Here is a 22619-nt window from a genome sequence, read left to right on the forward strand (position 1 = left end):
CGTGCCGGGTAACGTGTTTGTTCTCCCGAGGTCCGTTTCCTCCTGGACGCGGTCCGTGTGACACCACTGTTCCGTCTGAAACCACGCACGCTTCAGTCCACGGCTGAGGCAGGGGCAGAGGGCTTTGGGTGGCCGCTGGCATGCCCTTTGTGGCCTCTCCGCGAAGGTGGAACCGAGCGAGAGGTGCGGTGACGCCTGGGGCCGTGCTGGAGGCAGGGGGACGAGCCGTGCGGTGCCGCTGAGCTGCCAGGAAGCGCTGCGCGGCGCTGGGACGAGGGACATGCGGTGGCGTCGGGGTAGCGGCGCCCGGCGAGCTCGCCGGTGTTCGTTGGGCACGCGGCATGCGTAGAGCAGCGAGGCCTGCACGGGGCGGCCCTGCAGGATGTGCTCCGGGGGTCAGGGCTGCGAGGCAGGGCTTTGGGATTTGCGGAGCTTCCAGATGGAGACGCTGCCGGGAGTTAATGTAAATCCTGGGATTTACTGCTGTTTCCCAGCACGGGGCGGCGTGTTGTTCAGTGGCCTGCTTGCAGGGTGAGGCTGCTGTGCTCAGTGCCCACGGAGGAGCTGGAGGGAGCGTTGCCGAGCCGCGTGCCGTGCCACCAGCCCTGGAGCAACCGGGCTCCGGGGGGCGGTGGGGCCCCGGTTCAGCCCCTCCCGCGGTCGCAGCCTCCTTGAGCCTCGGCAGAATGACTTCACTGAGGATCTCAGGAAAGGTCCTTCACAGCCCCGGCTCCTGCTGTTCAGCAGCTGTGAGCAAACAAAGCTCATTTTCCGAGCCGGGCTGGCGTGGCTGGGGGCGACCGGTGAGTTATCGGCAGAGATCCTCTGGGGACACGCGGACCTGGGCGGGCAGGGGAGGGCCACGGGCAGGAGCTGCGTGCCTGGGCTGCACGGGGCTCCCCGCGGGAACGGGCTGGTGGGGTCGGCAGGCTTTGTGAGAGCTGACTGCATCTTTCCCCGGTCTCCAAAGGCCTTTGGGGCTGGTGGTGTGGAAGGCACAGCGGAGGCGAATCGGGTTCCGCATCCAGCAGCACGCTGGTGGCGGGGAGCAGAGCCCAGCAGCGGCAGCCCTGGGGGTGACCGGGGGTGCCGAGGGGCCTCTCCCCGCACGGCTCTGCCCCGCGCCTTGCCGAGCACCCCTCTCCGTGGGGCTGTGCTCTCCGGCTTGGGCTGAGCCCAGAGGGGCGCAGCCCACGTGCTGACATCGCTCCGTGGTGCGCCAAAGACACGGCGTGGACGCTCGCTGGTGCACGGCGGCTTTGGGATTTCCAGAAGGGCTCTGCGATCGGTTCGTGCCTGTAGGTAGACAAAGTACGGACACAAACCCCTCATTGCTGTGCTGCCACCGTGTTTGTGGCTTCTCTGTTTCTGCAGGACCTGAGCAGGTTTCAGTGTGAGGCTTCAGAACCAGCGGCTTCCTGCTGGCTGTGCCAGTGTGTCCGACAGCGGCTCCCCCTGCTCCCGCACAGAGCTGTCCTCAGTGGGCAGGATACTTCCCAAACAGGGTCCAGTTAGCATCTCTCCTGAGAAGAGGTAATCGGCGAGCTGAATTGTTGCGCTGCAGACAATAAAACTGAGCCGGGGGCGATGCCACTTCGTATTTGGGGAAACGGCAGGAGCGCGCCTTCTGCTGCGGTGCCCCTGAGCTCGTGGGCGCGCTGCGCCTGCGCACTCCTCTCCCCGGGGCCGCCCGCTCTCCTCGCTCTGCGAACTAAAATCATGTTCCTGCTATTGTTTGCTGTTGTCACTCTGAAAAAAAAAAAAGGCACAAAAACTTTTGTGGGCTGAAGGGGACCAAGCAGGAAGCCGGGGCTTGCTGCGCAGCGTGTAGTCCCTCGCTCGGCTTCCCTTATATAGACGCAGTCGCCGCGTACCCGACGGTCGCGAGGCGGCTGCGGCCGCGGCCCGTTTGCTCTCTGCCTGCCGGAGGGGATGTGAGAGCAGCGCTGGGAGGAGCCGCTGCCCGCTGGCCTCGTGCGTGCGGCCCCGTACGGCTGCCTGCCGCGTGGGGCGCGCATCTTGGTGCCCTGCGAGCATCCGTGCTCAGCCGCCTGTCCCTGCCTCCCGAGCCGTGCACCGCGTGCCGCCTGGTCCAGCCCGATGCTGGCTGGTGACCGCGGCGACGTGTGCGCTGCCGCGCTCGGCCGGGCTGTGGGCTCCTCGCCCGCGGTCCGCTGGCTCTGAGACCCCGGTTTGTAGGAACAGAGCCCCTCGCCCGGGAGGAGAGGAAGGGCCACGCTGGCCAGGGGCATGCGCTCGCCCAGCCTGATTCCCTGCAGCCAGCCCCTTCCCCCTCCTGCTGCGGCTCCGTGCTTCAGGGCAAAGCCGTCCGAGCCCCTGCGTCTATTCGAAGTCAGGCCCTGCAGCCTGAGAGCTTGGGCAGAATTCACTTTTAGCACTCCGTGGCTTTCAAAGGCCGAGGACCTCGCTTCTCCAGCCCCAGGAGGAGCTGACGATGGCTGCGGGCAGGGGGTCCTGCGCTGCGCCCGCTGCTCCTGCGCGTCGGTGTCCGGCCCCGGGCGTGCAGAGCGCGGCTGCCGGCATCCAGGGCACGCAGCGGCGCTCACCGTGGTCGCACCAAGCTGCGGCCATCTTCTGGTGCTCGCGGGGCGGCGTGTCAGTGCTGGCAGCCCGGCGCCGCGTTGGTTGGCGGCTCTGGCTCCGGGCAGGATTACTTTGGGAGTAGAGGGCGGTTTGTGCGTTGTGTTGGTTTTGTGTGTTGGCTGCTTGTTTTGTTGCTTTGCTTCCTTGCAGCGTGGAAGTTTCACTCTCGTTTTCTTTTCCCCTTGCTGTATCAAGAACAAAAGCTGTTTTTCCACTTACGCTCTGCTTTTTGTTTAGTCCCCAGGAGTCAGTCCGCCCGCGTTCGACTTTGTTTCCTCTGCACCCCCATTAGCGCTGCTGGCAGCGAGAGACTTGGCGCTGAGATTTCTGAACTGAAACCGAAGCGGGGCGGCAGGCCGAGTGCCCCCAGGGCCTGTGCAGCGCTTGCAGTCTCTGCTTTGTGGAGCAGTAGGCGGTGCGGAGGTGCAAAGGGGGGGCTCTTCAGGCGTTTAGGTTAAAATCCCGGTTGTGAGGTGGGCGCTGCACCCGGTGCCGGCAGCAGTCGGGTGGTCGGGGATGGCTCCAGGCGAGGTGCGTGCCGTCTCCGTCCTGTGCGGGGGCTTCTTCCTCGCTGCAGCCGGCACCTGTGGGCTCGGCTGTATGGAAATTCGCGTTGCTTCGCACGGAAACCTCCAGGCACGTTGGAGGAAAGGGCTGAAACCTTAAAACTTGACGTGTTCCTTGGCTGGAGGGGCTGCTGTGCTGTGATGGGGTCGGGACGGAGCCCTGCCGGTACGGGGAGCGTGCTGGCGGCGGGGCAGCGGTGCCCGCTTCGAGGAGCTGCCCTGGGAGTTGGTCCCCCCGTGAAGTTCCTCCACTTCAGCTCTTATTTTAGATTTGGTTTTGATTTTGGTCGTGTTTTCTCTTTCCGCACGTGGGAGCTCGGTAGGTTATTAACATCTCTGTGGTGGGAGGCTCGGCCCCTGCAGGGTGTGAGCCTCTTTATAAATGGCCAAAATGTTTGAAAATGGGGGTTTGGGATCTGTCGGGGGCTAACGCTCCCTGTGCCTTGTCCTGCCATCGTGTGGGGGACAATTTTTTTCCTCGAGTCTCTTGGGAGAAGTTGTGAAATCTGATTTAGGGGAGCGAATGTGGCAAGGAGGCGTTCATAAATGCCGACCGGTGCCGCGCATCGCAGACCACCCCGCAAGCCAGCCCGGCGCTCGCCACGCTCTGTGGGTTTTGTGTTGTCCTCCACGTTCCAGGCGCGTTCGGTCCGGGGGAGCATCTCCCAGCCCCGCGGGCACCTCGGCTGCGTGGGCTGAGTCGCGCCGAGCCCTCTGTCACTGGAGGCTTCTGGCTGCTCAGTGCCTTCTGCGCCGTGGCGGAGCTCAGGGAGCGTCCTTGGCGCGGGGGCTTTTCCCCTTTTTTTCCCCCTTTCCCCCTTTTTTTCCCCCTTTTCCCCTTTTTTTTCCCCTTTTTTTCCCCTTTTTTTTCCCCTTTTTTTCCCCTTTTTTTTCCCCTTTTCCCCTTTTCCCCTTTTCCCCTTGCTGGCGCTGCCGAGCTGCGGCCTCGCTCAGGAGGGCGGAGGTGTGGGCCGCGGCTTGCTCCGTGATTTCTCTCTGGGGGAAGAGGACAGTAAAACAGAGCAGCGGCGCAGCACGCCCTTTCCTCAGGTTCTTTGTTTTCTGTAGAGCCTCTCGGCCACCCAGAGAGTTTAAATAAGGGGCCGGCCTCCCGTTCTGGAGGGGAGGCTGAGGCACGATGCTGTGCCCATGGACACGGCCGGGACGCCACCACGTGCCGGTGGCTTCCCTCGCTCGGGGCCGCCCCATCAGCGAGGAGCGGCACCGCGAGCACGTGGCCGGGCACGGACCCGCTCGTGGCGGGTGTGCAGAGACGGGGCACCAGGCCTGGGCTGGCGGCGGGGGCTCGAGCTCGGGCTGCTCGTGGCAGCCACCGGCAGCGGTGCCGGCACAGACGTGGCTGTGTTCTGGCTGCCTGGGGCCGGGGCATCCTTTGGACTCCTTGGACGCCGCCCGCGTGGATCTTAGGCACACTTGGGCAGCCCCGTGCCGAGTGCCGTTACTGCCCGCGGGGGGAGCAGCCCCGGGGCACCCGCAGCTCCCTTCACCCACCTCAGCTGCAAGAGTTGGTAGCAGTGACCTAAAGCCACCGATGGCTCGGATAAGCGTGTTGTAGCGCTGCTAGGAGGGACGCTGCCAAGTAGTCCAGACTTGCATAGGAGTTAGTCGTGAAACTGCCGTAACTTGTATTTTAAGGTTAACCGTTTCCGTGAATTCAGGCCTCGCATTAAGAGGCCGTGACCAGCCTTTTCTTTTGTTAAAGATAACTTCAGTGTGGGGGGACCAGAGCTCAGCTTGTCCCCTGTAGATGGGGCGGAGGCTGGTGGTGTTCCCGATGCCGAGTGAGGCAGGGTGGAGGCTTCGTGTCCCCAAGTGCTGGCGGCGCTTTGTGAGGCCTGGACGAGCAGGGAGTTGTGCAGGTATCGCGTGCTTTGCAGCTGGTTGTCCTCCTGGAGATCTCTGTCTCGAGGGGCGCAATGGGCGTAGTGAAGAGAAGAGGGTGAAGCACTGCTCTGAGATCTGGGCGGCACAGCGCGGCTGAAGCAGGGCGGCGGAGGAGGCGAGTGCCGGAGCTGCAGCGGTGTCGGCGAGGTGGGACGGGAGCGAGTGGAGCCTCACTGAGCCGCCCTGGCCACAGCATCGGCGGGACGCCGTCCTCCGGCTGCAGGAGCCCTGACAGCCTTTGAGACTTGTCGGCGCTGGCTCTGGCAATGCTCTGCTGTCATGGAGAAGCAGGTGCTCAGACGGGCTGCAGCTCCGTCTCAGCAGGGTGAGGCCGATCGCCGAGGTCCCGTGCCTGCAGCCGCGGCAGCGCGGTGAGGGAGGTGCTGCAGGAGCAGGGCAGGGGTGCCGACGGGTGGGACCTGAGAGATGTTCACTCTCCTGTCAGGGTCAGGCTTTCTCGCTGAAAGCGACCGGCCTCTGCCTCGGGGAAGGAGGCCGGGCTCCTGCTGCTCCCTCAGCTTCCCTGGCACGTGGGCACCGGCTCCGTCTGAGAGGGGAGGAGCACCAGGACCGAGCCCCACGGGCTTCCCTTACCCTCAAAGTCAGTGTCAAATTGTCTCACGGCTCCACCGGCTCTTTGGGAGGCTGCGGGTGTGGAGAAGGGGGGTGTTGCTCAGGCCATGCGCAGCCCCTTCCAGCCTCTTCCTCTGGTTTCCGGGATCTGGTTCCCACTTTTGGGGATGATGAACCCAAGGGAGGACCCCAGGGTGGGCAGAGGCAGGCGCTGCTGTCTTCTGCCTGCCTGGTGCCTCGGGCCTGCGGATTTTGGGGCAGAGGAGGATTTTGTTTCCTGCTCCTGAGTTAGACTGCGCAGCGTTCCCTCGCCTGATCAGGCAGTGCCTCTCCTGCACCGAGGTGGCTGATGTGCTGTGCATCGTCTGGAGGTTTCTCCCCTGGGGCTGCTGTCAGTCAGTCAGTCAGTCAGTCTGTCTGTCTGTCTGCCTGCCTGCAGAGAGGACGCTGCTCCTGCAGGAACCGTGCTGCGACCTCGGTGTGCCGGCCTGGTGCAGGCCGTGCCTTTGGTGTCCCAGTGCAGCGATCCCCCCCGCACAGAGTGACTGCCGTGGCCAGGCCGGAGGTGAGAAGCGCTGCACACGCTGCTGGCCTCCAGGAGGTGCCCAGAGGCGCCGGGCCTGCTCGTGGAGCAGCCGGAGCTGGGTGATGGCACCGGCTGCTCCCGGGCAGAGCTGCCTGCGGGACGCGCTCGTCCCCACCGCCCGGCGTGGTGCTGCCTGCCCTTCCCTCCGAGCTCCAGTGACCTCAGGAGACACCCCTGCCTCTTAAAGGCTTTCCAGCTAATCTCTTGTGCGGAGGATGAGGTGGTGTAGGTAAGGACGGAGGAGTTGGGGGGCCCCAGGCAGAGTCCTGCTGGTGCCGGGGGTGTCCGCGGGCACCGCACCGCCGCCGCTCACCTCCCGCTGGGCTCTGCTGGCCGGCACAGCCGGCAGCCCCGGGCCCCTCGCGGTGGGCTTGGGGCTCACAGGAGCCGGTCCGCTGGTTGCAGCGGGGTTACAGGTGGGGGCTGCCCACGGCTCTGTCCTGCCCGGGCACGGCAGCAGGTCTCCGGGGTGGAAGGGGCCAGCAGCTCTGCAGCGCTCCGGGAGCAGCACCGCACAGACAAGCAAGGGATGGGGCCAGTGCTTGGTCTCAGAGGCCATAACGCTCTGCTCTGCGGGGTGGCGGCTGCTCTGCACAGAGCAAGGGCTCAGCACCGACGCCGTTGCAGCCTCTCGAAGCTGACCCCCGTGGCACGGTGCCTCGGGGTCCCCCGGTGGCAGCGGCCCCCTGCAGCTGCTGAGCCTGCGCGACCGAGGGCACCTGCGGGGGGCTCGCCAGCATCGAGCCCCAGCTCGCTGGGGAGCTGCACGCGTGGAGGCCAAAGGGGAATGTGTTGGTTCTCCCTCCTGGCGGGGGCTGAGGTTAACGGTGCTCTCAGTTCCCGTCAGCAACAGCCCCGTCCTCCTGTGGGCTTGGCTGCCCTGGCGCCTTCGGAGAGGTTCCTGCAGGAACCGTTCGGCTTCGGTTCCTGCTGCAGCCCCGCTCCGCCCAGCTGCTCCTTCTCCTTCTCCTTGGTTTGGGCTTGTCCTGCCTGCCAGCAGGGCTGCAAGCCGGGGCGAGGCTGAGCCCCCACCGGGCTGCCCGGCCCCACCGCGCCGCCTCGCCTCCCGCCCGGCGAGCCGGGTTTGTGCTGCACGGGGCCCGTGGCCCCGCAGTCAGGAGGCGATCCCACACGCGTAGCTCGGGGGTGCGCGGTGAAGCAGCCGACCAAAGGGGTTTTGTTGTTCTCTGGCCCCGTGGACAGAGCGCATCGTGCCTTGTCGTGGCCGTCAGTTTTCGCAGCATCCCCGCATTTCCCCGCTGGCGCAGTTCTCAGCAAGGGGTGGAACGGGGCACGGTCGTCACTTCCCAGCCGGGGGGCAGGGGAAGAACCGGGTCGGCCTGAGACAAATTCCAGTTTCGGGAAGGCGGCTTCCCCAGCTGCTTCCCTCCGGGCTGCCTGGCGAGCGTCCCCCTGCAGCTCCTCGCAGCCTCTGCCGCGGCGCAGTGCTTCCCTCCCTCTCCATGACCCGGTCCCCCCGTTAGCACCGGCCCTGAGCGCTGGTTTTGCAGCGTTCCTGCTCTCCACCGCTAAGTCCTGCGAGTTGAAACACAAACCCTGCAAGCAGCTGGACCTCGGGGCCGCTCTGCCCACGCTGCGGCAGGGCTCTGCTTGCTGCCCGTGCGAGCGGCTGCGGCCGCGACCGCCGCGGGACGTCCCGGCCACGTGTGCTGCAGGCGCACGGGAGGCGCTGCCGGCTGCGAGGCTGGGCTGTGCGGCGCGGTGCTCGGTGGCTTCTCCTGCACCTCCCGGCCGAGCTCTCGCCGCGGTGAGCCGAAAACCCCGCGTGGTGCCGCGTGCGAGGCCGCTCAGGGCAGCTGGGGCAGGGCGGTCTCTGGAGGAGCGCTGGAGGAGCCTTCCGAGGGCCGTTTGTGCGGCACGGCCGGTGCCCTCCTCTGCGTGTCATAGAACGGCCCGCGTTGGAAGGGCCCTTAAAGCCCATCCAGTTCCAACCCCCTGCCATGGGCAGGGACGCCTCCCGCTAGATCAGGTTGCCCAGGACCCCATCAGGCCAGAAGTCGGTGCGCGAACGGCCGTGCTTTGCGGGGGGGTTAGTGAGACATCTCCGAACGTTTCCTACCAGTTCAGCACCTGATGCAAGCCGGCGCAGCACCGGCACTGGGGCAGCAGGCTGGCTGCTCCCTGTATCGCCTCCTGGCAGTTCCTGCTGTTGTCACTCGCAGCCCTTATCTCCAAGCGTGGCGTTCCCCGTGCTGACAGCGGCTCCGATCCCTCGGTGCCGCCTCCTGCGCCGAGCACCTGGGAGCAAAAGCTCCTCCTGCAGCTGCAGGAGTTGTTGGTCCCGGCAAACGCTGTGGACGTGAACGGTCTCGTGGTGGGGTCGGGGCAAACTGGGCTAGTGCTTAGATCATTCCTCCTTCCCCGGCATGCTGAAAGAGGGAGGGCTTTGGGGTACTCACATGAGCCAGTGAACAACGGTCTTGTTCGGTTTGGCTTTTTTCCCCCTGTCTTTGCGTTAGAGTTTACTGCCAAGCAAAAGGAGCAGCATTTTCCTCTTCTGGCATTTCCTTGTTCTGTTCAGAGAATGATGGAGTGGGTTGGGTTGAAGGGACCTCAAAGCCCACCTGGTTCCAACCCCCGCTGTGGGCACAACCCCTCCTCCAGCCCCAGCTGCCCCCGGCCCCCCCAGCCTGGCCTTGGGCCCCCCCAGGGATGGGGCACCCGCAGCTCCTTTCCATGCTCTCGCGTCTGGTGTCAGTCCTTCACCGGACTGTCAGGGTTAGAAGCGGTTATTCCCTTCAGGGTGAGAAACCCCATGCATTTTGTGTTTTTAATACGGTTTTACAAGTTAGCAGTCTTCCACAGTTTGTAGCAGACTCCGCACGGTACCAGGAGTGGGGTCCCCTTCCCACGTGGAAATGAGCCCGAAGGGAAGGCACACCTGGCTGGAGGCGCTCCGATCCCGTAGGAGCAGGGGCTGAAACGCCGCAGGCTGGGGACCTGGCAGCAGGTAATGAACGGCTCGGGCAGCGGCGGTGCTCGCCCGGCGGTGACGCGGCGGAGACGTGGCCAGCGGCCTCCGGGGGTGCAGAGCCTCTGCTGGGGCCTCGCTGCAGGCCTGGCTTCGGGCTTGGCTGGTGTTCGGTGCCCGGCGTTAGAGCAGAGCCCTCGCTGCCGAGCGGGGCTGCAGGAAGGGGCTCGGGGCCGTGCGCCGCCTCGGCACCAGCGCCCTGCCTTTCCGCGTGGCGTAGCCCAGGAGAACGTTTGGGAATTGCCAGTGGAACGGAACGAAGCGGGAAAGCGGATTTGTCTTCAAACACAAACAATGTCAGGAATTGGCCCGAGCAGCGGGAAGAGCCTGCGCTTAGGTCGGAGTTCCAAGAAGTGAAACCCGGTGCCCCGGTGCCCACGGGATGAGGCTCGCGTCCCGCCCGGACGCCTGGCACTGGCTGAAGTTTCGGCAGCACCAAGCCCGGCCGTGGCACGCCGCGTCCTGCAGCTCCGGCTGCCTCGTGCTGGGCCGTGGCGTGCCCCGTGCTTACGCTGCGCGCGGTGTTTACATTGCTGGCGGTGCCGCCCGTCACCTGCGAGGGATTTTCCTTCCAGCCCCTTCCTGGCAGCGCCATTTACCTGGCGCCCAGCACTCGGCTGCGTCACCGGGCTGGGGGCGTGCGCGGCCGGTGTGCGGTGCCAGGGGAAGGAACCGGTGCTGGGCGTTAGGAGGGCCTGCAGTGAGAGGCGCTCCGCCGGTGCTCGGGCACGGCGCTCTGCCCCACTGCGGCCGGGTGGGGCGCAGGGCGCAGCAGGCGTGCAGCCGAAGGCCAGGCGAGGCTGAATCAGGGAATGGGTCAGGCTGGAAAAAACCCCCGTGATCATCCAGTCCAGCCTGTACCCCAGCGGTGACAGGTCTGCCACTAAAACGTGCCTCCGAGTTCTACATCTACGCGTTTCTTGAAGACCTCCAGGGGTGATGAGTCGAAGCTGGGTGCTTGGCTTGCCCTCCCCGATGGGCTTTCGGGAGGCTCAGAGCCCAGATTCAGCTGCCGAGAGGGGTGCTGGAAGTGGGGCTCTGGGAGGAGCGAGGGCCTGGGAGCCGCGGGCCCTTCCCTCTGGGTAGCGGGCAGGGGGAGGTGGCGGAGCAGAGCCCAGCGCTTGTGGCACAGGGGCAGGGCTGGCTCTGTCCAAGTGTGGTGCCTGGAGCAGCCGTTGGCAGCGCTGTCGGCGAGCGAGCAAGGAGCTCCTGCTCGTGTTTCCCCCATCGCTGCTCTCCCTGCGGGTGCCTTGGCCCCATTCAGGGCACTGCCGGCAGCTCCCTCCTCTTGGGTGCCCAGCTGAAACGTTCGCTTGCCCAGAGCGAATAAACCAGTCCCGTGCCCCTCATGCAATGTGCCGCGGCGCTGAGCTCGAGAGGACGCGCTGCTCCTGTCCAGAGCAATGCTGCTGGTGCTGGCTCCTCGCATGGCACGGCCCCGAGGCGGGGGGACGGCAGGAGAGGGGTCACAAACTGGGGTCCTCGGGGAGGGGAGGCACCAAGACGCCTCCACCCTGGGCTGGGTGGGAAGCCTGTGCTGCGCGAAAAGCTGTGGGCTGGGATGTGCCTGGCACATGGTTCCAGGTGGGCCGGAGCACTTGGAGGTTCCTTTGCTGAAACCTCAGGTTTGCTGCCCGGCGTTGGGCTGCTCCTGCCACGCTGCCCTCGGTGCCCTGGGGGCTGAGAGCCCGGGCTGAGCGCTCCCTGCGTCGGCACGCGCCGGGCCGGGAGCGCTGGATGTGTGCGCGTCGTGGTTCTGCGGTTCTCTGTGTGTGGTTTATTTTTTAGTTGGCCCTTAGTGGAGCCAGGAGTTGGACCCGACGGTCCTCGCAGGCTCGGGGCATTCTGTGCCCCTGTGTGCTACAGGACGTGCGCACGCAGTGCCCGTGCCGCTCCTCAGGCAAATGTGCCTCTGCGACTCGCCCCCCGGCCTCGGCAGGGCCGTGGGAGCGCTGGCAGGCAGCCGGTGGCTCTGGGGGAGACTAAAAATACCCTGGGGGCAGAGGCCAGCAGGTGCCCGCGGCCGTGCCCCAGCAGCGCCCGGTGCTCGGTGCCGCGGGACGGCGCTCGGTGCCGCGGGGGGGCCGCCGGCGCAGCACGTGCTGTTTTTAGGCTCTGGGTAAGCGCCGGCGGTGCGGCCCTGTAATTATCGGGACAGGGTGCCATTGGAGCTGGCTCGTGGCTCCCCCGGGAAGCAAGTGGAATTTGGCGTTGGGTAAAAATAGAACGGGTTCCTCCCCAAGATGCTTTTAGTAGCTGTCCCCTTGCCCCCCCCCACCCTCCCCAAGTGGAGCCGTGCGTGGGCCGCGCTGTTTGCTCGGTGCCCGATGCCTGCGGGTGCCGCTCCTCGGCGTGCGAGCCCCGGCCCTGCCCGCGCCGCCAGGAGGAGAGGGCACAAACACCAGGTCGGGGAGCGCAGGCTGGGCCCGCGCCTGGCGAGCGCTGGCAGCCGACCTCTGGGCAGGAGCGTGGCGGCAGCCCCGGGTCCTGCAGTGAGCGCGAGGAGCGGCTCCCCGAGACCTGGAGGCCTCGTGGCTGAAGGAGGGCATCCGGGCTGGGATCGGGGCCTGGCTCTGTTCACTCGGGGTCCGGAGGACTCCTTTGTGCTGCCCTGTGCTGCTACTCTGTCACGAGCCTCTGCTGCTCGCAGAGGAAGCGCAGCTCAGGCTCCCCCAGCAGCCTCGCTGCTCCACATCGCCTCTCCTCCCGTGGGATCGCAGCGATCGCAGCAGCCCTGCGGCCCCTCCTGCTCTGTGCAGTGCCGTGGGGCTGCCCTCACGGGACACAGCCCCCCAGGAGGCCTCCAGACACCAAGTCCATTTCTCAGGAAGAACTTCAGTTAACTGTGTTAGCACCTGGGGTTTTACAAAGCGTGCGTTGCCGCGAATGTGGAAGTAGTGAATTGGGCCGTACAGACTCTTGTTGTGAGGCAGCGCGCCCATAAATACCACGTGCTCGGGAACCACGCATGAGCGCACCGTGTCAACCGAAAAAGCTTCTTCGCTTCGTATGGGGAAGGAGATGCTCACGTATGGAGCCCGTTTCGCCCAAGTAACCGTGGGCTGTCCGCCCATGTCACCTCCCGGCAGCAGCACTAACGCTCCCTATTGCCTGCTTTGACTCAGCTGCTGCAGCCCTTGCAGCTTAACGGCCGCAGCTCCCCCGGACACGGCGCTCAGGGGCCGGGAGCAGATGCAGCAGATGCAGCGCCCGCAGCCGGCGCGGCCCCGCCGAGCTCATCGCGCTGCCCTGCCCACGCTCCTGCAGCAGCCGTCACGCGGCAGCCTCCGGCAGCCAGGAGGAAGTGGGGTGAGAAGAGGTGGTGAAGGTAACGCTGGCACGCAGCGTCGCCTCCTCCTCCTGAGCGCAGGCTGCTGCGCGCCGCGCAGGGCGAGCAGAGAACCCGAGGTGCCGGCGGGCGTCGTGAGCTCAGCGCCTGAGCAGCCGCCCCGGCCCCACTCCCGCTGCCCGGCGGAGCCGCGAGCTGCGGGTCAGGTCGTGCGGGCCCTGGGGGCTGTGGGGAGCTCAGCTCTGCCCTCGAGTGCATTGCACGGTATTCGGTTAGGAGTGCGGGTGAATCACGGGATTCGTATCCCCAAACAGCAGCTGTTCCGCGCTGAAAATGCCTATTATGGTCAGCAACTGGAGAGGATAAACTTCTCCCCTTCGGAGTGCCCGCCTCTGCTTCTCTCTGCCCCCGGCCGAAGCTGGAGTTCCCTCTCAGCACTTGTGCCTTGCTGTGCTCCCCGTGCCGCTCGAAGCCTTGCTCAGCGTTTAACCTCGCGGGGCGAAGGTTTGTGGCAACCGAAGCGGCACGGCTCGCCTGGCGCGGGGAGGCCCAGGGACGCCTCGGTGCCGAGGCAGCGATGCCTTCGGAAACTGTCCCGCTGCCCTCCGCCGTCCCCCCAGCCCATCAGCGGTGTCTGGCACCCGCTGCCCGGGGCTGGGCGAGCGCTGGCAGGCAGCACGGCAGCAGCTGCGGCTCTCGGACGGCGGCTGGGGGCAGGCGGGCGCGCTCCCCAGGACCGAAAGCAGCCGCTGCAGGTGGCAGCCCCGAGCCAGGTCGCTCCTTTCTGCATTGAGCCGCGCAGCGAGCGCTCAGCGGGCTGCACGAGCACCGCGGTGGCGCACACCTGCCCTTGGAGGAGGACGAAACCTTCCCGGTGTGTCCTGGTGCAGCGCGTGTCACCGCGAGGCTGCGCGGCGGCGCTGTGCCGGGCGTGTTGTGCCGCTCAGCCCTGCTGTCCTGCGCCGGGGACGCTCCATGAGGCAGCGCTCCTTGAGGCCACCTTGAAACGCGTGGGGACGGCTGTGGGACATCGAGAACCCTCGTTCTTCTTCTGTTTGTTTGGACTGATGGATCTGACGACATATAATGCCACATGTCACCGTTCGGAGGGCTCTGCCTGTGTTAGGGACTGCTCTCTCCACCTCGGTAAAGCCCTGGTCATTGGAGAGCGTCGGAGCCGGGCAGCGTGTCCCTGCCTGCCGGGGGGGCCTCGCACGCCTCCCCCCTCGGCTGGGCTCTGACACTGCGGCCGCTGGGGCTGGGGAGCCCCGGGCGCAGGCGTGGGCAGGGCTGGGCTACAGATGGGGCTCTCCAGCAGCTTTTCACCGAAGCGGTGGCTTTCGGGTTGTGGTCGTAGAAACCTGGGAGTTGAGTTGCCATCCTGACCATCTGGCAGAGCGTAAGCCGGGCAAACCTGTGTTCGGGGGGCTCAGATTGCCTGTGAGGAGCTCTCGCCAGGAAGCGGTTTGGGAGCGTGCGAGCTGCAAAGCTTGAGCAGCCCGCACCGCGTCACCCGCAGCGGCGTCCCCCCGACACACTGGCCTCGGCCGTTGGGCGGCGTTTCGGGAGCGGGGACGGGGCTGTGCCCGGCCACCCCGCGCGGTGCGAGGCTGTCACCCCCTCCTGCTCGGGGAGGAACCCCGGGGGACACACGTCTCATCCCGTTGTGCCGACGGCCCCACTGCCAGGCTGCAGCCCCCGGCGCTGCAGTGCCTGTGTGCGCTGAGCCACCCTCGGGCCGCGGAGGCTCGGCACAGCCTTTGGGGGGGGCTCTTCCGAAGGGCGCTGCGGGTCTCCAGGGGCGCTGGGGGCACCTGGGGCTCGCCCCTCAGCAGGCCGAGGGCACTGAGGTGCTGCGGGTGCGCAGCGGGGGCTTGCATGGCTCGGGGGCTGTGCGTTTCCACGGGGCTCTGGCTGGCTGCTGAGCCCCAGGTTTTTGTGCGGGACTTCCTCGTAGGTCCGCGCAGGAGCATTTCCAGAAATGGCTAAGGGTGAGCAAGTGGCAGGCAGCTGTAAAACGCTTATCTCTCTGGCTGCCAGTAACCCTCCGGGCCCTGAACAGCACTTCTCTGGGACAAGCTCTTGGAAACAGGCGGATATTTTTTTTTAATTGCTTCCTCTTATGCCTTAATGTTTCTAAAGATAAATACGACTCTCCTCTTGGCGTGTGCTCAAGGAACAGTAAAGCTTTACAAAAGAGGAAAGCGTCATATCAGCATGTGCCGTGCCTCGGCTCTCAACCTGCGGCTTGTTCCTGAGGCGGCCGTAAATCGTTTTCTCCCACTCCCTGCCCGGGACGATGGACGTCCCGCTGCCCCGGGGGTCCCGAGCCACCCTCCGTGACGGGTCCTGAGCGAGGGGTCTCTCCGAACCCACTCAGCTGCTTCCTCCTGGGGTGCGGGTCGGGGCTGTCATCGGGGAAACATCTTGCTTGGGCACAAGCAGCGGCTTCGGAGACCTCGGGAGATGCCTTGTTCGGAGACCTGCGCGGGCATTGCCAGAGGGGGTGGGAGAGCGGCCGGTGTCACCCGCGGGTGGGCAGGGGGCTCGTCCCGTGGGCATGCAGGGGACCTGTCCTGCAGGTGGGCAGGGGACTCATCCCACGGCCTCGCAGGGTTCCCCACGCAGCGCCCAAACCCCGAGCGCTGGCTCCTGCAGGTCCCGGCCCCGGTGGCCCCGGCGTGGAGCAGGTCCGGCGGTGGCCGCACGCGGGATGGTGTCCGGAAGGAGATGGGGTGTCTCGCTGACACTTCTGGGCCCTAATTGGAGAGTGGGTAAGAACGGGTTTGAGTACGGTAATGACAGCCTGGGGACGAGAGCTGGGGCCTGGGGAAGGAACGGTGTGAAAATAGAATTACGGAGAGGTCTGCAAGGGAGAACAACGCTGTCCAGTTCTGCGGAGGCTTTAATTTTAGCTCTTCTATAAAAGTCTCATTACTAAGCAGCTCCCCAGCTTGGCACGCTCGGCCAGGGCTCCCGGGGCTCACCGCTGTGCCGTGCTCTGGAGGAACACTGGCGGGTCCGGCCGGGGGCCGTGTCCTCCCGCGGACACGGTGCCGGGGACGTTCTTCTGGGAGCGAAGTGACCCAAGAGTCGAGTATTTCGTCTGCAGCTGGGAGAAGTTCCGCAATTGCAGGAAGCTTTCCCAGCAACAAGTCGCTCTGATTTTCATTGGGCCTGCACGTAGGCAGCGCGTTTCTCCAGCCAGCGGTTCGGTCCCATCCCGAACTGTTTGTCCTTCTGATCGTTATCACCTCGTGTTTACGAAGAGCCAAGCGTGTCTTCAAACATCACTAAGGCAATCTTTAAACAGAGACCTCATTTGTTTTTGTCCTTTTATTTCTGATATACCCAGCGCAGAAGTTGGCACGCTGAGCGCCACTTTGCTTCTTTGCAGAGTGTTTTGCCTTAAATGCTGTCAAAAGTGGAATAAAAGCCCGCAGCCCCTGTGTCGTCCTGCTCGTGGCCTGCAGGTTTGCTCTCGGGCTGCTTCTCCTGTTGGTGTCGATTCCAATCTGCCTCGAGTTTGCGGCTCCTTCCAGGGGTGGTTGGCTCAGCTGGCACGCAGGCATCTGGTTTTCTCGCTGTCTGGGAAAGGACCGAGCTTTGTCTTTTCCCAAGTTTCTTGCCCTGTGAAACTGCACTAAAACATGAAGCCAAGAAAAAAGTGCGGATTATTTATTGGTCTGGCTTGCCGGCCCCTCTGCAGACAAACGAGGCGGCAGCGGGTCGGGGCTCTGGGAGGAGCAGGAGGGGACAGCACGAGCCCAGCGGATGCCACCGCCGCCGGCTGGCTGCCCGGCGAGCCGTGCCCTCGGTGGTGGCGTCGTGCTCCTGCCGGGCCGCGGTGGCTTTGGGGCACGGGTGGGCTTTCCCCCGGAGGAGCTGGGACCGTGCAGGGGCAGGGAGGAGCAGGCCAGCTCCAGCCTCAGCACCGCACACAGCCCTTTTGTGTTCCCCCATAGAAAAGCCATTCTTCGTGCTCGTTTCATAAATATGTAACGCGGGAACAGTGCAGTTATTGTCTCCGAGCAGACACTCGCCGTGTTGTTCGGGGCTGCCGTGCCCTCCGGTGCGGTGGGTTTGGCCGGGCTGGGGCCTGCGCTCCCCACCCTGGTCCCGGGGCAGCCGTGGCCACCGGTGGCGGGGCTGGGTGCTGCTGGGGCCGGACCCACGGAGCTGGCCTGGGGCTGTCCGACGTGCTGGGGCAGCCCCTGGGGACCAGGAGGGGAGGTGCGGACCAGGAGGGGCGATGCGGACCAGGCGGTGCGATGCTCCCGCTGCTCCCTGGGGCCGCCGCTGCGGCACAGCACCGCAAGGCAGCCGGGACCCGGTCGGGTTTAAGTAACGCTGCCCTACTCACGGCGCGGCACCGTTCTTCACAGGCACTGTACCTGTTGTCTTGCCCTGGGTTTGGACAGATGGCTTCTGGCTCACATCAGCCTCCAGACCCCCCCTCTCCCTTAGGGCGCACAGAGCACGCAGCGCCGGGGGGAGCAGCAGTGCTGCTGGTGCCCGCAGCGCCCCGGTCTCCGTTCCGCAGGGGTGCGCCCGGTGCTCCTCGCAGCCGGCTCCTGCACGCTGGATAAAGCCTCGTGCCATTGGGAACGTGGTGCTGCACATCGCCGCGGGTCTCTCGGGGTCCCCCACCCTGCCCCCAGCACAGAGCAGCCTGCGGGCCCGCTGGGTCCCAGGGGCGCAGGGACACCCTGCCTCCGGGCACCGGGCGGTGGAGCCCTGGCTGCTCTCGGGTCCCGTGCGCCGGGCCTGAAACCCGCCTCGTGCCGTCCGTGGTCTTGCTGCCCCTGGTCCCTTGGCTGCCGCTCGGGGCTCACCTTGGTGTCCAGGCACCAGCTGTGGAGTTGCGAGGCACTGGGGGAGAAGCAGGGCTGTGGCCAGAATTTGAAGTACGGAAGCTAAATCTTGGGGCTCTCTGTCGCAGCCTGAGCAAACTTCAGGTGTGCTGCAGGTGGAGGACGGCTCGCGGGACCGAGTTCCGAACCCCTGACTTCCCCTGGGTTCCCTGCACAGTTCTGTGAGGCCCCAAGGCTTCTCCCTGCTCTCCCGGAGGAGGAGTTGATGTCCGTGGGCCGTGGTGTCCCTGCCTCCTGACTGCCGTGTGTGCTCACCCCCGTTAGCTGCGGCGCTTCGTCTCCTGCGCTCAGCGTGGTGAATCCCCTCGTCCTGGAGGAAACTGGGGCCGAGGGGATGGACACAGGAGCCTCGATGTGGAGTTTGTGCGAGGGAAGACCGCAAAGGAGCTTCCTCCTGAGACTGAAAGGAAGAAACGAGAAGGCCGGGGGGGTTTGGCTGGAGCCTGTCTCCAAAGCTTCTCTTCTGGGGGGAGGCCTGACGGGCAAGGCAGGGGAAATGAGAGCCAGCGATGACGGCCGGTAACGATTGTGTCTGAAAGCGAAACAGCAGGTGTGGTGCTGGGGTGAAAACGAAGGCTGCTTCCTGGTGGGGGAGCTGGGGAGGAGAGCCCTGCAGCTCCCAGGGCTCTGCGGCAGCAGTCGGGCTGTGGGCATGCACCCGTCCCCGTCGTGCCCCCTCCGGCCCGCGCAGGGCCCTGCAGCGACACCCCCACGGCAGTCGTGGCTGCAGCTTGCCCCCTGCCCTCCTGCTGGGCTTTCCTCCCCTTCTCCTCCTGTTTAAGCTGTTGCTTGCCTAAAAATTGTGTTTCCTCGTACGGAGGGAGAGAAGCGGAGGCACGGAGAAGGGGCACGCTCGTCGTAGTGCCTTGAAGAGCTGGAGTGGCTTTTCTCATGTGGCTTGGTGCAGCCCTGCGGGCTTGGGTGTCGGCGGAGAGCTCCCGCAGCGCAGCTGCAGGTCCCGAGCAGTCGAGGCAGGCACCGTGCCTGCGGTGCTCCGGCCGAGGGCGAGCCGTGCCGGCCGCTCCGACGTGCAGCCCGCAGCCGAGCGTGCCGCGGGGAGCTGCTGGTGCCTGTCCAACCTTGCGCGGGTCGCAGCCTTGGGCTGCTCTCCCGTGCTCCAGATCTTTTGTGCTTGCCCAGCAAACAGGAATCGGGGAGCTTCCTGCTGCCGCTTTCTCGCTGCGGGCTCCTGCAGCCCGGTGCCGGAGTGCTCTTGGCCCGGGCTCAGCTCGGGCTGTGCTGCTCCCTGCAGCCCTGCAAGCTGCTGGGCTTCGCCTGCTCCTCGCTTCCTTCCCGGCCCGATCTCATCGCGGCAGCTGAACGCGGTGTTCTGTTTTCCTTAGTGCCACTCATCCTGGACAGTCAGGTGCTTGTTTGTGTTCACTGGTCTGCACATTTGCGTGAGAATATCCTGCGCAGCACTTCCCTGAAGAGAGCCTGCTTTCCCCAGGCCCTGTGCCACGCCGTTTCTCACCGGCCGGCGCGTGGCAGCGGTGCCAAGAGCCACCGCCTGGCATTGCAGGTAGAGCTGAGCGTTGCAGAGAGGTGCCGGCACGTTAGTCACACCGGGGCAGTGGTTGATGCAATAGTTCCTGCTTCTTGCGGGGTAGTTGCCCAACGCTGTTTCATCCAGCTCACGGCCTGGCGAGGGTTATCTGGGTCGCCGCTTCCCCCAGGAGCACCGCGCGCAGCCTGCCGGGCAGCCCCGGTGCCTGACTCCATCGCACAGAGCGGGCGGGCACGTTTGGGCCCGGTGCGGCGCTGTGCACAGCTCTGAGCGAGGAGCGCTCGTGGCAGAAGCCCCAGGTCCCCGTGCAGGTTGTCGCCGGGTTTGTGCCTTGTGGCTTAGCGCCGCGCTGCAGGAAACCACCGCAGGAGCTGCGCTCAGTGCTCTTGTGGCACGGGGTACCTTGTGATGCTTCAAAGCAGCTAAACTTAAACCAATTTCAGCTGTGAGATGCCGGGGAGCAATTTGTAAGCCTCTAACGACCTTGGGAGCGATGGCTGAGTTCTGGGCTCCCCGTACCAGGGGTGAGCTGCTGCAGTGCCCCAAACACCCCAGCACGAGGCGGCCTCCCCGTGGAGGCAGGGGCTGGCGGAGGCCTGAAGCGCGCCGTGCTCACGCGCTGAGGATTTGCGAGCTCCACGTTCCCCCGTGCTGTACAACACCGGGTGGTGGCAGCTCGGTGCCGTGGGGGTTGTGCCCGAGCCCGCAGGAGGGCCGAGCTCCGGAGGCTGAGCGCGGGCTGTGCAGTGCTGCCGTGGGACACCGGCAGGGCCCAGGGCTGCAGGCACGGCCCTTGGAGGAGCTGAGCCAGCCACGGTCCCCTGCCGCCTGGAAGCGCTTCCTCGACTCCCCTCGCTCCGCCGTCACAGCGAGGGGCAGGTCCCAGCACGGCCGGAGACGCTGCTGCGAGCTTCCTGCGGGCAGTGCCAGCCCGGAGCGGTGCGCAGGGGCTGGGGGCAGCCGCCAGGCCGAGGGGGACGGGGCTGCAGGGCCCTGGGGCCGCTCCGGGAGCAGGGCACAGGGCCCCGTGAGCGCGGCCCTGGTCCGGCCGTTCCGCTGGGCACTGGGGCTGAGCTGCTCTCGTCCCCGCGCTCCAGCAGTGTCAGGAGCAAGGGAGGCGGTGGGGAGCTTCTCGCTCGGCCGTGGCCCTGCCTGGGCTGGGAGCTGCCTGCCCCGGGAGAGTGTCCCCAGTGTCCCCAGCGTGCCAGCGTGCCTGCCTGGGACTTGAGGTCACTGGGTTGTGGTGCGTCAGCTGAGTGTTTAACTTTTTGCTTATTTAGAGTTTCCTGTATTGTGATAAGATCTCATAAACTTCCAAATATAGCCTGACATGAATCCCGAGCGTCGCAGGCTGCCCCAGGAGCAGCGGCCAGGTGTCACCTTCAGTCCCGTTGCCTTTTCTGTGCGGAGGAGCCGGCAGGAAGGAAGGAGCGGAGCGCGGCAGCTGCGCCAGCGCCCGTTCACACGCACACGTGCCTTCCCGGGCCGGGGAGCAGAAGAATTGGCGGGCCGGGCCGGCTCCGCGCCGCAGGAAGGGCCGCGCCGATAGAACAGCCCGATAGGCAGATGTGCGCTGGGAGCCGGGAGGCAGGGAGGCAGGATCAGGCCGCCCGAGGAGTAACCGAGGGAAGTGCCGGACTGCTCGGCGCCGCCGGCCGGTCACAGTGCACGGGCCAGGCCGGTTGGTGGTGCTGGCAGCTGGAGCTGGGGCGCGTGTGGGGCGCACGCTGCTAAATAACGTGCTCGAGAAGCCCCGGGGCTGAGTGCCCTCTTGCTCCAGCATCTGCCGGAGTGACCCCTCCGTTCGTGCTGTCCGTGCAGCCCAGCAGTGCAGGAGCGGGCAGCCCTCGCTCGCGGCGCTTGGTGCCCTGCGCAGCCACCGCCGCTGCCACCGCTGTGCCAGCCCTGCCCGAGGGGAGCTGGGGTGCGGGCACGGTGCGAGGGGGTTCGGGCAACGTGACGCTTGGCACTGTTTTCTTCGTAACTTGGCACCGACCTTTCCATTTCGGTCCTCGGGCTATAAGTGGCATCTCTTCTGATGCCGTCCTCTGCTAAATCCAGCTGTGGCCGGCCGGTGGTGAGGGGGGTGGTGGAGACAGGTCTGGGTGCCGAAAATATCCCGCTGGCGGCGCGCACCTCCCGGCGCGGCTCCTCCCGTGACGTGGCCCCGTGCCCCACAGCCATGGGACGTCCCTGCCAGGACGGAGAGGAGGCGTCCGCCGGGCCCCCCAGCAGGTCTGCGGGCTGCGGCCGCCCCTCCGCAGGGGTTGCCTGGCTGCGCCCAGCAGGAGCACAGCGCCCCGGGTCCCTCACTGCAGCTCTGTGCGCTGGAGCAGGGTTTTACCGTGTGTAAGCTCATAGCTGAGGGGACGTGGCCGGTGCCAGGCCGCTTTGCTGGCCTCGCAGACTCAGCTCCACAAACGCAGAAGGAGCTACGGGAGCCTCAGCGGGGTTCTGCCTCTGCTTCAGGCTGTCCCAAGAGCTGGGTGTCCCCCAGAGCGCTGGCCTCGTCCCTGCTGTGCCCGGCTCCGTGCTCGTGTGGCCAGCTCAGGCAGGGGGCGAGCGGGGGATGCTCGTTTCGCTGGGTTCAGCCGGGGGAAGGTGTGGGTGGCCTTCAGCAGCGGTGCAGGCTTCAGGTGATGTAAAGCCGCAGGGCAGCTGCGGGCCCCAGGGGAACCTGAAAATGAAACTGAGCAGCTCGGTTCCATTGTTCGGGGAAAATGTCAAGTGCCAAGTCGGAGATAACAAGCGGTGGCAACGAGGAAGGAAACTAATGTTAAACTTGGCCAGAGATCTGCCGCACTTCTGCTTTGCCAGGTTGTGCGTCCCCAGAGAGCTGCTCTCGCTCTGGGGGCTGTTTGCTCGTGGCTCAGGGGCGCCCATCCCTGTGCCGGGGCGCGTGCTGCCGCGCAGCCGTGCCTGTGGAAGGGGCTGGGGTCACTGCTGCGCTGCCCGTGTCCGTGGGGGTGTCGTGCTGCTGGAGCTCTGCCCGGCGTCACCGGGAGGCCGAAGCGTTGGCCGCACGGCTGCCTGCCCTCTAATCCTCCTCTTGTTCCTGCAGGCAGCGGGGATGGACAGGGACAGATACTGCAGCGCTTCCCCGAGAAGGACTGGGAGGACAACCCCTTTCCTCAAGGCATCGAGCTGGTGAGTGTGCCGCCCTTCGGGGCCGGGGCCCGGGCAGGCTGTCCCGCTACGGCACCGCACGCGCCCCGACGCTGCCCTGGCAGCGGTGGGTTTCGGTGTACCCCCACTCCTCCTGGCTTCGCTTCCCGCAGGAGCCGCGCGGATAAACCTCCGTGTCGCCGGCCCCGTCGCCAGCAGCGGGGCTCGTCCGTTGGCAGAGCTCTCCCGGTGCTGCCCGGCCCGGGCCGGCGGGGGCTCGCCCTGCTGCGGGGCTGGGTGTGCTCTGCTTGCATCCGCCGGGCGAGGGGTGGGGGCCCTGGATCCCTTCCCCAGCCCTCCGGCCGCGCTCGCCTGCTGCTGTGCAGCCCTTTGAGGTTGCGATCGCTGCTGGGTCATACCCAGAGCGACACACCCAGTCTAATTTGGCACTGCGTGGGTTCTTCACAAACCAGCTTTTAACTAATCAAGGATAATAGGATTGTTCTCCTCGGTTTCTAAATTTGAGCAGAAGTTCTTTTAAGATCCTTCCCTGCTGCAGCGGTGCTGCCGCTCTGCTGGAAAGCAGCGTGGGCTCTGCGGGCCTCCCTCCCCGCGAGG

The 22619-nt window shown here is 65.9% G+C and overlaps 1 protein-coding gene across 12 annotated transcripts in view; it reads left to right on the top strand.

Annotated features, from left to right (window-relative positions):
• The window catches only part of SBF1 (SET binding factor 1), a 73463-nt gene that overhangs the window by 12937 nt on the left and 37907 nt on the right, over window positions 1-22619 (top strand). For 5 of the 12 annotated variants that reach the window (XM_080577549.1, XM_080577540.1, XM_080577541.1 and 2 more), the window contains exon 2: window positions 21958-22043. In XM_080577549.1, coding sequence (XP_080433675.1) covers window positions 21958-22043 — 86 coding nt within the window. Of the gene's footprint in view, window positions 1-10816; window positions 13662-21957; window positions 22044-22619 lie in introns of those variants that run through there. The other 7 variants (XM_080577539.1, XM_080577544.1, XM_080577545.1 and 4 more) reach the window with 4 other exon arrangements.

The sequence above is a fragment of the Anser brachyrhynchus genome, assembly GCF_964034855.1.
Source record: "Anser brachyrhynchus genome assembly, chromosome: 1".
Classification (NCBI taxonomy): Eukaryota; Metazoa; Chordata; class Aves; order Anseriformes; family Anatidae; genus Anser; species Anser brachyrhynchus.